Source organism: Nymphalis io, chromosome 29, assembly GCF_905147045.1.
Source record: "Nymphalis io chromosome 29, ilAglIoxx1.1, whole genome shotgun sequence".
NCBI classification, from domain to species: domain Eukaryota; kingdom Metazoa; phylum Arthropoda; class Insecta; order Lepidoptera; family Nymphalidae; genus Nymphalis; species Nymphalis io.
Genome location: NC_065916.1, coordinates 1,179,923 through 1,191,954, shown reverse-complemented (window position 1 = coordinate 1,191,954; position 12,032 = coordinate 1,179,923). Strand labels below are relative to the sequence as shown.

Here is a 12,032-nt window from a genome sequence, read left to right as displayed (position 1 = left end):
TTGTCTTTCGACAGTTTAGTGTACTAAAATTAGTCTGGTTATGGTTCTCTATATACGATCTGGTTTAGTTATTTAAATTAAAAAAAAACTTAGTAGTATGTAGGTAAGATCGTCAGTATTAATTTTAGATTGTAATAATAAAATTATATATGATTAAATTTTAAAGATAAAAAGTGAATAATACGAAATTTTCTTTGTAGGTAAAAGAGTCGTCAAACCAGAGCCATCTGTCGTAAAGATCAGAATTAAAGAAGAGAAAAAAACGAATAGAATTAAAGTTGTCGCGATCAAAAAATTATCTGAATACCAAACGGATATACAAAAACATAAAGCTAATATTAAAAAGATATTACAAAGTTCGAACGCGACCCCCATTCGCGGTCACACTGACAACGGTTACGGATGCAGTTTTTGTTCAATCCAATATCGGGATCCAGGTGAATTGAAAGAGCACAGCCTTGAGCACACATCCTGTCTGAATAACCAAAACATTCTAACGCTAGTCCCGCGAGATCTGAATCAACTGTGTATAAAATTAGACATTACCAACCTCACTTGCAAATTATGCGAGAGCAGCATCTATTCAATCGAGGACTTGATCGATCATTTGAAGAAAATTCACAAGATACAAATTTTCACTGAAATAATACAGCAAATGTTGCCGTTCAAATTCGATAGCGAAAATCTTCAATGTTACATATGCAAGAATATATTCAATAAATTCAAAAAATTAATGGAACACATGAACGTGCATTACAGCAATTTCATGTGTGACGTGTGTGACGCTGGCTTCGTCAACAGAAGGAAGCTTTACTACCACAAAGTAGCACACAACACGGGAACATTCTCGTGCAGTCAATGCCCGAAAATATTCAGCACGTACAACAAGAAACGATGTCATGAAAGGCAATACCACGACAAAGCGATGCTGGTAAACAAATGTGGCCTTTGTAACGCGTTGTTCAAAAATAATCGTCAGAAAGACAAACATTTGGTGAAGGAACACGGCGTGTCATCGTTCGCGAGAAAATGCCAAGCCTGCGACAAAGTATTCGTGCACCAGAATGCACTAATGATTCATATGAAAAGGCACCACTTAGTGGAGCGACCCCATAAGTGTACGGAATGTGGGAAAGGCTTCTTCTCCACTACGGAGCTAAGAGCTCACATGGTGAAACACACTGGACAACGAGAGTATAAGTGTGATGTTTGCTTGAAATCATATGCAAGGAAATGGACGTTGCACGAACATATGCGTATTCACATGGATGATAGGCGGTTTAAGTGCGAGCACTGCGGACAGGCGTTCGTGCAAAAGTGCAGCTGGCGGGGACACATGCGTGCGAAGCACGGGGAACAAGTATGAACGGCCCGACCGTTTATAACGCTGTATATAAATAATTGGTTAAACTCCATTGTTTTATAAACTATTGTTAAAAATCTTAATAAATTATATACAAAAATATAAATTTTTAAGTTTATTTTTTTACGGAACTACGTATAACACTTGACTTATAATCATTATTTTATGAATGCTACATTTTCTTTTAAGTAAATTATGTAGATTTGAAATATATGTATTATCTAAATCGGCATTTAAATTTCCGTTGTTTTCACAGCCGTGAAAGACCTATCTTTAAAATTAAACATTTAAATCGATAAGTATTTAAAATTAAAAAAAAATTAATAAAGAACATTATTAACAAATTTTACACATTAAAATGTATCCAAAATAAAGAATATATCTAAAAGTTAGTATTCTACTAATACTTAAGAAACTGGCATTTTCCACTTAAAGGTTTGTAACGTATTCAGCGCAACATATTACAAAATATTCTTCTTTTAATTAAAACATTAATATAAGCGACGTTTCACGAGGACATCGACATACAATAATTTATGATTTTCTTTGTAGGTGTACTCCGTAAAACCAACAAAAAAGAGAGAAAGATAGAAGATTCGATAGAGCAAATAAATAGTGCTCCACCTAAAGTAAGACAAGGAGAGCAATTAGAGAAACATCGAACAAATGTCCGAGAAATTATACTTTGGACGAATGCGACGCCGATTCGCTGTAGAGGCGGCATCGGTTACGCGTGTTGTTTCTGCACAAACCAGTTCCCAGACCCCGCTGATTTGAAAACCCATACAATACAAGACCATAACGATGAAACCAAGTCGATATTCATGAAAGGAAGGGACATGTACGGATATCTAGTGAAACTTGACATCACGGCACTACAGTGCAAACTGTGTTCAACGAAAATAGACACACTCGAACAAATAATGGATCATTTAAAGGAAGCACACGATAAAAATATCAGCATCGATATAGCGAATCACATATTACCATTTAAATTCGACAGCGAAAATCTTCGATGTTTCATGTGTCACAATGTTTTCAACAAATTCAAGGCGTTACAAGAACATATGCATACCCATTACAGGAACTATATCTGCAAAGTTTGTGACGCCGGATTCGTGAACCGCCATCTTTTATTATGTCACAACGAAGGCCACAAAACTGGAACGTTTGCTTGTGACCAATGCGATCAAGTATTCGATACGATACGAAAGAGAAAACTTCATGAGCGAAAAGTTCACAACGGTCTGAATATGCCCCATAAATGCGGATATTGTAATGAACGATTCAAAGAGAACTGTCACAAGAATGAGCATCTAGCTAAAGTTCACGGTGTGGTGGGACCTTTGATCAAGTGCCAGGCCTGTGACAGAACGTTTGCTAGTCAGCAGACTTGGTTACTCCATATGAAAAAGTATCATTTGATGGAGAGGCAGCACAAGTGTACGAGGTGCGAAAAGGAATTCTTCTCGAAGAGGGAGCTTACAGATCATATGGTTAAACATACTGGGACGAGGGAGTACCGATGCGAATTGTGTTTTAAATCCTATGGGAGATTGAAAACCCTGAAGGAGCATATCCGTCGATTGCACCCAGAAGACAGGGATTTCAAGTGCCTCCACTGTGGACAGTCGTTTGATAAGAGTTTCGCGTTAAAGTGTCATATGAGCGCAAAACATGGAGACATTATCTCATAAATATACAAATAACATCACATTTTAAATATATAATTGATTTTAATATATATACAAGCTAATAAATATATTGTAATTAAATTAGATAAAATGAAGCGAATATTGTATGTACTTTTACTTATACAAATAAATTTTATATATATTATAAAAAAATAAACCGACTTTAAGTTATCCAGTTATTAGGAGGTGATTGTTAAAATGATTCGTCCCATGATAATTATTTATATATATTCAACACTATGGATGTATTTAAGATTTCGATATAAAGTGAAAATTTAGGCTCTTAATATTACAGTGAACTCTTTATATTAAACTTTAAAAACACGTAAAGCCGTCGGTCCTGCGCCTGAACTCTTTCCGGTCCTGTCGGATTGCCGTCCCGTCGGATTATGAGAGTTAGGGAATAGAGAGTGCACCTGTGTTTGCGCACGCACTTGTGCACTATAATATCTCCTGCGCAGTTGGTTAATCTCTCTTGAGATTGGTCGCCGTGGCCGAAATCGGTCGGAGGACATTATTATTATTACATGTTCACTGCAATAATGATCACAAATGATCAGCTTAATGTTTATTTATGTATCACATAAATGAAAAAGTATTTATATTTCAACAAAATTGAACAATAAATAGAGAAGTAGTTGTGTGTCAGTACTTGAGTGTATGTTTGGCTGTGCGTGTTTAACCAAGTACAATTAAATTACGATATTATATATGTTTATTCTAATCCCATTGTATATAACAACTAAACAAATAACTACTTCGAATAATTTCGTATCATTTCAAAACTGCTTTCAAATTGCCGTCTAATGTCGTACAATCGTTATATACGTGAATATTTCATGGCAATTGTAAGGTCAGGTAGTGGACGGGACGGCGACGGGGCGCGAGCGAAGACGAAGTCAAAAATATTTATTCAATATTGAAGCGTTACACTTTATTATTAATTGTCAAAAATCTAAACTATCTATCTATACAATTTTACTGGTGGTAGGGCTTTGTGCAAGCTCGTCTAGATAGGTACCACTCATCAGATATTCTACCGCAAAACAGCGGTACTTGGTATTGTTGTGTTCCGGTTTGAAGGGTGAGTGAGTCAGTGTAATTACAGGCACGAGGGACATAACATCTTAGTTCCCAAGGTTGGTGGCGCATTGGTGATGTAAGCGATGGTTAACATTTCTTACAATGCCAATGTCTATGGGCGTTTGGTTACCACTAATTGTTCTGCTATATTACGCTCTATAAATTTTTCTTGATTAATTAACCTTTATTTCTAATACAACACAATTCCACTTAACTAGTTATAAGAACATTAATTCAACTTTCGAAGTTCTGATTACAACTTCGCGGACATTGAAAACGCCATTTTTTCGCGAATCCATAGTGAATATCATAGATTATTCAAGATCTCGACCAATAACATCGCGTCAATTGATATCGGTGACCAATAATATCGCTGTCAAAGTTGTTTAGTTTACTCTTATGGTTGCAATAGGCTATAGAATATAACACGCAGTCGTCACGCCAGTGTCGTGTTGCCGCTCCGCTCCATCCGCTGTCTGACCAAGGCTTAAATCTCATTGTTCATTCTTAAATATTTTCTCTATATTTAATGAGCTAACTGCCATATTTTATATATGGCAGTTAAAACTTAGAATTAGTTCTCTATTGGTTCTATGAACAACAGCTTAAGTGTCGTATGTTAAACGATTCGTTATAAAAGCAACTTTCCTACGCAAACGTGCCAAAAAGCGTTTGAAAATATTCGAATTTCGTCGTCAAAATTAAAAATGATACTATTTCTCTAATACTTCTTCATAAGATTTATTCTATTTTATCGTCTTTTTAATTATAATTCTTTACAAAGCGCAATAAATATACGTTAAAACGATTTTTACACTTCTTTGGATTATCAGTTTCGTTAAACAAGCTTATTGCGTAAAAGTGAACTGATATGGTAATTTATTATATATTCTTATAAATGTCCCACTGCTGGGTTAAGATTGAGAAGAGGGAGAAGCTGGAGTGCGGGAGTGCGGATAATTTGTTTTATATTATAAATAAATTAACAGAACGCGTTCAAAGCAATCATTACAATATAAACACGGATATGCTAATAGTGTATGAATTAGTTTAATAAAGATATTCTCTCTCTTTATAGGTATCCGAACGATTAAAATCGAAAGGCGAATCGCAACACCTCGCGTGGAGTTGAAGATAGTTCGAAGCCGTAAAGAGCCCCACCTGTCCGAATCAAAGAAAAATCAACATAATCTTAAATTGATCTTGTTGAATTCGAACGCGAATCCCATTAGAAATAAAGACAGCCTCGGCTACGGCTGTGCGTTCTGCCACGAACAGTTCCCAGAACCGACTAACTTAAAAAAACATTTCCTTAATGAACATAACAGTGATAGATTAATTAAATTTATGTCCAGTAAACTATTTGATCACGTTGTTAAATTAGATATAACGTATTTGAATTGCGCGCTATGCAACAAGGACATATTGAAGCTAGAAGACCTAATGGCACATTTGAAGACTGAGCACGGGAAAGACATTCACACGGATATAAAAAGTTCCATAGTCCCATTCAGATTCGATACACCAGAGCTACGGTGTGCCGTCTGCTCAGCGGAATATTTGAATTTTAAACTACTACAAGAGCATATGAACTCGCATTTCGGTAATCATATATGCCCGGTTTGCGGTGGCTGTTTCATGACTGAACGACTGCTTGGGACTCACGTCAGGAGGCACAAAACAGGCGAATTTAAATGTGACGATTGCGAAAAAGTATTTGGCAATAAGGAGAAGTTAAAGGAACACCAAAAAAGGACTCACCTTGGTTTGGGTAAACGAAACAAGTGTTTGGTGTGTAACGAGAGGTTCCTGGACTATTGGAAGAAAATAGACCATATGGTTAAAGTGCACGGAGCTCCGCCCGTCGTACTGAATTGCCATGCGTGTGATCGAACATTTCGAAACCAGCGGGCACTAGCGAGACATACGAAGAAGGACCACCTATTGGAAAGGAAACACAAATGCGAGGAATGTGAGATGAGATTTTTCAGTAAGAGCAGCTTGCAAAGGCATATGGCGAAGCACACGGGTGTACGTGAATTCCGATGTGATATATGTCTAAAGGCGTATGGGCGAAAGAATACGCTGAGGGAACACATGTGGATACACGCGGACAACCGAAGGTTCGCATGTGCACATTGTGGACAAGCATTCGTCCAGAAGTGCAGCTGGAGAAGTCACATGCGTTCCAAACACGGGGAAGAGGTTTAATTTGTTATATAGATTATTATTTGTTGCGATGGGAAAATAAAATGCGTTATTATATTTTTTAATGTTTTAATACTTCAATGCTTATTTGATTACTGTCCTTATAGAGTAACCTTGTTGTAAATTTAGGCGTGACTGCGGTTAAAATACATCTTATAAAATACTACCTGACCCCAATAATATTATAAGTTATTTACATTTCGTACGGCTTTTTTAAATAAGTTAGGACTTGTACCAAAAAAACAAATACGATTTGCAAATTTTACATAGGAATAAGTCTTAGGTGTTATAAACAAATCAAGATTTAAATTATCCCTAACAATACAAGCGTTTGTCTTCGTTTTTTTTTACTTTTAATATATATAACACTTATAAAATACAACAAGAGCTGACGATCATTTTATATACCTTACAATGTTGCCAGTAAGTGTCACGATTACTATTTTTACTTTTTCTCAATTAGCCATTAACATTTTGTTTGATAAAAATATTTGTTGTAGGTGATCTACTGGACGAGAAGAAAACAGTAATCAAACTAACATCACGCCATCCAAAGGAAGCGATCAACGTGCGTAGAGGAAAAATGATAAGAATAACATTACAGAAAGATTTAAAAATGAAAGAAACTATATCTCTAATCACCGAAGCTGAGAAACACCAGAATAATATAAAAGAAATTTTGTTAAACTCGAACGCGACACCAATCCGATGTCGTGGAGGTATCGGATATGCTTGTTGCTTTTGCACTGAACAATACCCGGATCCAGCTGATTTAAAGCGACACACCATAGACGACCACAGCGTCACAGATAAAGCGAGCTTCATGAAGGGTAAAGATATGCACAGCTATTTCGTCAAACTCGACATAACAGATTTAAGCTGCAAACTTTGTGACCAAACCATTGACAACATAACTGCATTAGTCAAACATCTTCAAATCAATCACGATAAGATGTTATATACGGACATAAAGGACCACATACTACCTTTTAAATTTGCAACCGAAACACTACGTTGTTTTATCTGTTGTAATTTCTTCAACACATTCAAGGCTTTGCAAGAACACATGAACGTCCACTATAGGAATTACCTCTGTGCTGTGTGTGGGGCGGGGTTCGTTAATAAGAATATTTTATTGAGGCACGGCGATGCTCACAAAATTGGCACGTTTAATTGCGAAGAATGTTGCAGAACATTCGATACAGCTCGAAAAAAGCTCCTTCATGACAGATCGTATCATTCGGGAATGAAATTGCCCCACAAATGTGGTTATTGCTTGGAAAGATTCAAGGAAGTGTGGAAGAAATACGAGCACCTATCCAAGGTACATGGGATAAAGAGTCCAGGCATCAAGTGCCAGGTTTGCGATAAGAGCTTTGAGACAAAGAATGCTTGGAGGTTGCACACGACGAGGGTGCATTTGTTGCAAAGACCGCACAAATGCAGCGACTGTGATATGGAGTTCTACGCGAAGAGAGAACTTGAAAGTCATATGGTAAAACACACGGGTACTAGGGAGTTTAAATGTGATATTTGTTTCAAATCATACGGAAGACAGAAGACGCTGAAACAGCATATAAAACGGGTGCATTCCTAGTGATATTAACGTTAGTAACACAGTTGTTCTAGTGTTGTCAGTGCAAAAAGTTCCTATTTGTAATTTTATAATGATTTAGATTTGATAAAATTTGCAACTGAGTGAGAAACTGACATTTTGAGGTATGTCTGTAGTCATAAGATATAAACCAAGGCAGTTATTTAGAGTCATCTCCAACATTCCACAGACCAAAGCTATAAAAATGTGTTATATAGTGATAAAAATAAAGGTTCTAGAATATTCAATCGCTGTTGAGTGTATTTATGATTTTAAAAAGAAATTAGTTTAAATATCCTACTACTGCTGGGCTAAAGCTGCCACTTCTTTAAACGAAATGAAGTTTATTCCACCACGCTGCTATAATGCATGATGACAGATTGCACTGGTGGTAGAGCTTTGTGCAAGCTCGTCTGGGTAGGTACCACCCACTCATCAGATATTCTACCGCAAAATAGCAGTACTTGGTATTGTTGTGTTCCGGTTTGAAGGGTGAGTGAGCCACTGTAATTACAGGCACAAGGTTTCCTCACGATGTTTCTTTTCACCGCCGAGCACGAAATAAAACCCAAATTAAGCACATGAAAATTAAGTGGGATCCATCACGTCTTTGAAGAAAAAATAAATTTGAATTGCTGTCGTTTTTTTATTGTTTATATAACTTATAACATTTCATACATTTTAAGGCACAATCCTTGTATATACCAAGATACTTGTTAAACTGTTAATTCTTATCAATATAAACTGGTGGTGGAGCTTTGTGCAAGCTCCTCTGGGTAGGTACCACTCACTCATCAGATATTCTACCGCAAAACAGCAGTACTTGGTATTATTGTGTTCCGGTTTGAAGGGTGAGTGAGCCAGTGTAATTACAGGCACAAGGGACATAACATAACATCTTAGTTCGCAGGGTTGGTGGCGCATTGGTGACGTAAGCGATGGTTAACATTTCTTACAATGCCAATGTCTATGGGCGTTGGTGACCACTTACCATCAGGTGGCTTATATGCTCGTCCGCCTTCCTAATCTATAAAAAAAATAACATATTCGTTTTTAACGTTCCATGTTTCATCTATTTTATTTATAAATAAACAACGATGGCGTGTTCATATTTCTTACGCCTGGTACTATATCCAAGAATGCGATTATGATTCCATCACAAGGTTCACAACAGATTATATAGACTATTGTTTTTATATAAAAACTGGGCTTAAAAGTTCCAAGGTTTATATGACTTACGATCAAGAGAATTGTGATTGTACGATTATTTTTAAGTAATTGAAATAATAATGAAAGAGAAGGTAACAAATTTTAAAGGTAAATCACGCGAATTTTTTTAATTTAACCATAAACATACACGCAAACACGTACCTATATAGACATTAAGTACTAAAACAATTTTATATTTTTTGATAACGTTCTTACAATCGAGAACTGTCATATTTGTTTTTTTTTTTTTTTTTTGATAAAATTCTATACCATTTAGCGCGCCCGTTACAATTATTTAACCCTTTCTTAATAATTAATTCATAAATTGTGAATTAACGTAACACAAGCACATGCGATATATAATTTATTATTATACAAACATACATAGATTAAACATTCATTTAATTTTGATAGCAACATTTATATTTTTCTTTTTATCTATAGGTACTCGGCGTAAAACAACGATTCACGAGAAAACGGTAAGAAAGAGGAAAGGTATTATAAAATTAATTTCAAAAGCTACCCCTACACTAAGGGTTGTTATAAAAAAGAAATTAGAAGTGGACAAGCATCTAGACAGCATTCATGAAATTTTACTCAACTCGAACGCAACGCCAATACGGTGCAAAGGCGGGATCGGATACGCATGCTGTTTCTGCACCGAGCAATTCCCAGAGCCAGCCGACTTGAAAACACATACAATAGAAAAACACGACGAGAGAACAAAATCCAGTTTCATGAAAGGCATAACTCTAGACGATTTCATTGTTAAACTAGATATAACTAATTTAAAATGCAAGCTTTGCGATACGAAAATCGGTAACGTTTCCGATTTTCTCGATCATTTGAAAACAAAACACGATAAACGGACAACCGTTAACACTCACATAATACCCTTTAAATTTGACAGCGACGTATTACGATGTTCAATGTGTTTGAAGCAATTCAATAATTTCAAAGTTTTAATGGAACATATGAATATACATTTTCGTAATCATGTCTGTGAAGTTTGCGGTGCGGGCTTCGTTAATAAACGGACTCTGAGAACGCACGGCTACAGGCATAAAACGGGTAGCTTCTCTTGTAGTACTTGTTCAAAAATATTTGACACAAAGGTAAAAAGGCGGGAACACGAACGAGCGGTTCATATACACATGCACAGACGAAACAAATGCGGCTATTGCGGTGAAAGATTCACAGATTATACAAAGAAGAATGAACACGAAGTAAAAGTCCACGGAGCCAAGCCGGTTACTTTAAGTTGTAATGCTTGTGAAAAAATTTTTGACAACCAAAGGTCGTTGACCGTTCATTCAAAGAATTACCATTTGTTGGAGAGAAGAAATAAATAATTTTAATTTAAAATGTTATTTTATTTATAAGAATATATATTTGATTTTGACTTAAGAATTATTTTAAAACGACCCATAACAGTTTGCTTTTTAATATTTGATATTGATTTTAACCTCGTCTTTTTAAAGTTTTTTTAAAGCCTTTGATTCATGTACACTTTTTGTTGTAAAGTTGTGGAAATATAATTTTAATGGTATTTTAAAGAAACAATAAAAATTCAAGAGGATATTGACTTGATTCAAAATAAATACAGTAATTTTAAAAATAAACTAGTCTAAATACTTTCGAAATTATTCTTTTTTTTATTAGGCTCTGATTTTTGAGTATCATACAGATAATTAACTACAAAAATGAAATAAAAATATAAAACCGACAATTTATTTATGTATATGAAATGTTGCCTTTTTCTGACCGCTCAAATAGTTTTAGACATATTTAAAAGATGCAACAGTATCAGTAACAGCCCTGTGAATGTCCCACTGCTGGAATAAGGCCGTTTATCCTTTTTGAGGAGAAGGTTTGGAGCTTATTCCACCACGCTGCTCCAATGCGGGTTGGTGGAATTCACAGTTGGCAGAATATCAGTGAATTTAGACACATGAAGGTTTCCTCACGATTTTTTCCTTCGCCGTCAAGTATGAGATGAATTATAAATACAAATTTAGCACATGAAAATTAAGTGGTGTTTGCCCGTTATAACCACTGAGCCATATCGGCAATTTAAAAGATAAAATCAAGCTTTTTAAATACTTATGGCATTCCCATTTGAATCTGAACGAATTGACCATTTCTAAGACAAGTACAGCCAATATTTGTTTCATGTCTTAGGTCTCTAATGATAAAGGAAGACAAAGATAGCACGATCACTTTTTCTCTACACTCCCCGTCTGTGTTTACGTCAAAGCTGGAAAGGATAAGCACATTGTATGTAAAAAGCTTGTATTGTGTTATTTTGGTTATAAAAAAATGTGTGTATCCACGAACGATATCGTCCAAATTATTTCGGATGCTATGCAGCAAAAACACGCTGTGTCCAGACGCCGAGTTGTATGACGTCATGGATATTGAAAACTGCATTTAAGCTATTACAGTACAGTAACAGTAAGTGTTAATGTCCCACTGCTGGGCTAAGGCCTCCTCTGCCTTTTTGAGGAGAAGGTTTAGAGCTTATCCCACCACGCTGCTCCAATGCGGGTTGGTAAGCTATTACACCTTATTCTAATTCTATATATTAATATTATATGCGGTAAAGGAAAACATCGTTTAGAATGTCATCGTGTAGAAATTCAATTCTGAACAAATCAAATTTTGTATACAAAATTACAAACAAAATTACAACATATATTTTTATAAGTCATTTAGTACTCTGGTGAAGCAAAATATCATGAAGGAACCTGCAGGTACATGCAATGTAGTCACGTACATAGATCTATCCTAAACGCAGAGGAGCATGGTGGATTAAGCTCTAATAAATAGTACTACAATGTCGTACATTTATCCGTCCAAATCTAGCCACCAATAATAAATT

The 12,032-nt window shown here is 35.7% G+C and overlaps 1 protein-coding gene across 4 annotated transcripts in view; it reads left to right on the top strand.

Moving 5' to 3' along the window:
* Positions 1-9,616, top strand: part of LOC126779499 (telomere zinc finger-associated protein-like) — a 48,067-nt gene extending 38,451 nt beyond the window's left edge. Inside the window, exons 5-6 of one of the 4 annotated variants that reach the window (XM_050503536.1) lie at positions 6,849-7,955; positions 9,596-9,616. In XM_050503536.1, the coding sequence (XP_050359493.1) occupies positions 6,849-7,945 (1,097 nt within the window). In that variant the 3' untranslated portion in view covers positions 7,946-7,955; positions 9,596-9,616. Of the gene's footprint in view, positions 1-200; positions 1,397-1,915; positions 3,133-5,218; positions 6,409-6,848; positions 7,956-9,595 lie in introns of those variants that run through there. The other 3 variants (XM_050503534.1, XM_050503532.1, XM_050503531.1) reach the window with 3 other exon arrangements.
* Positions 9,617-12,032: the final 2,416 nt, after the last annotated feature.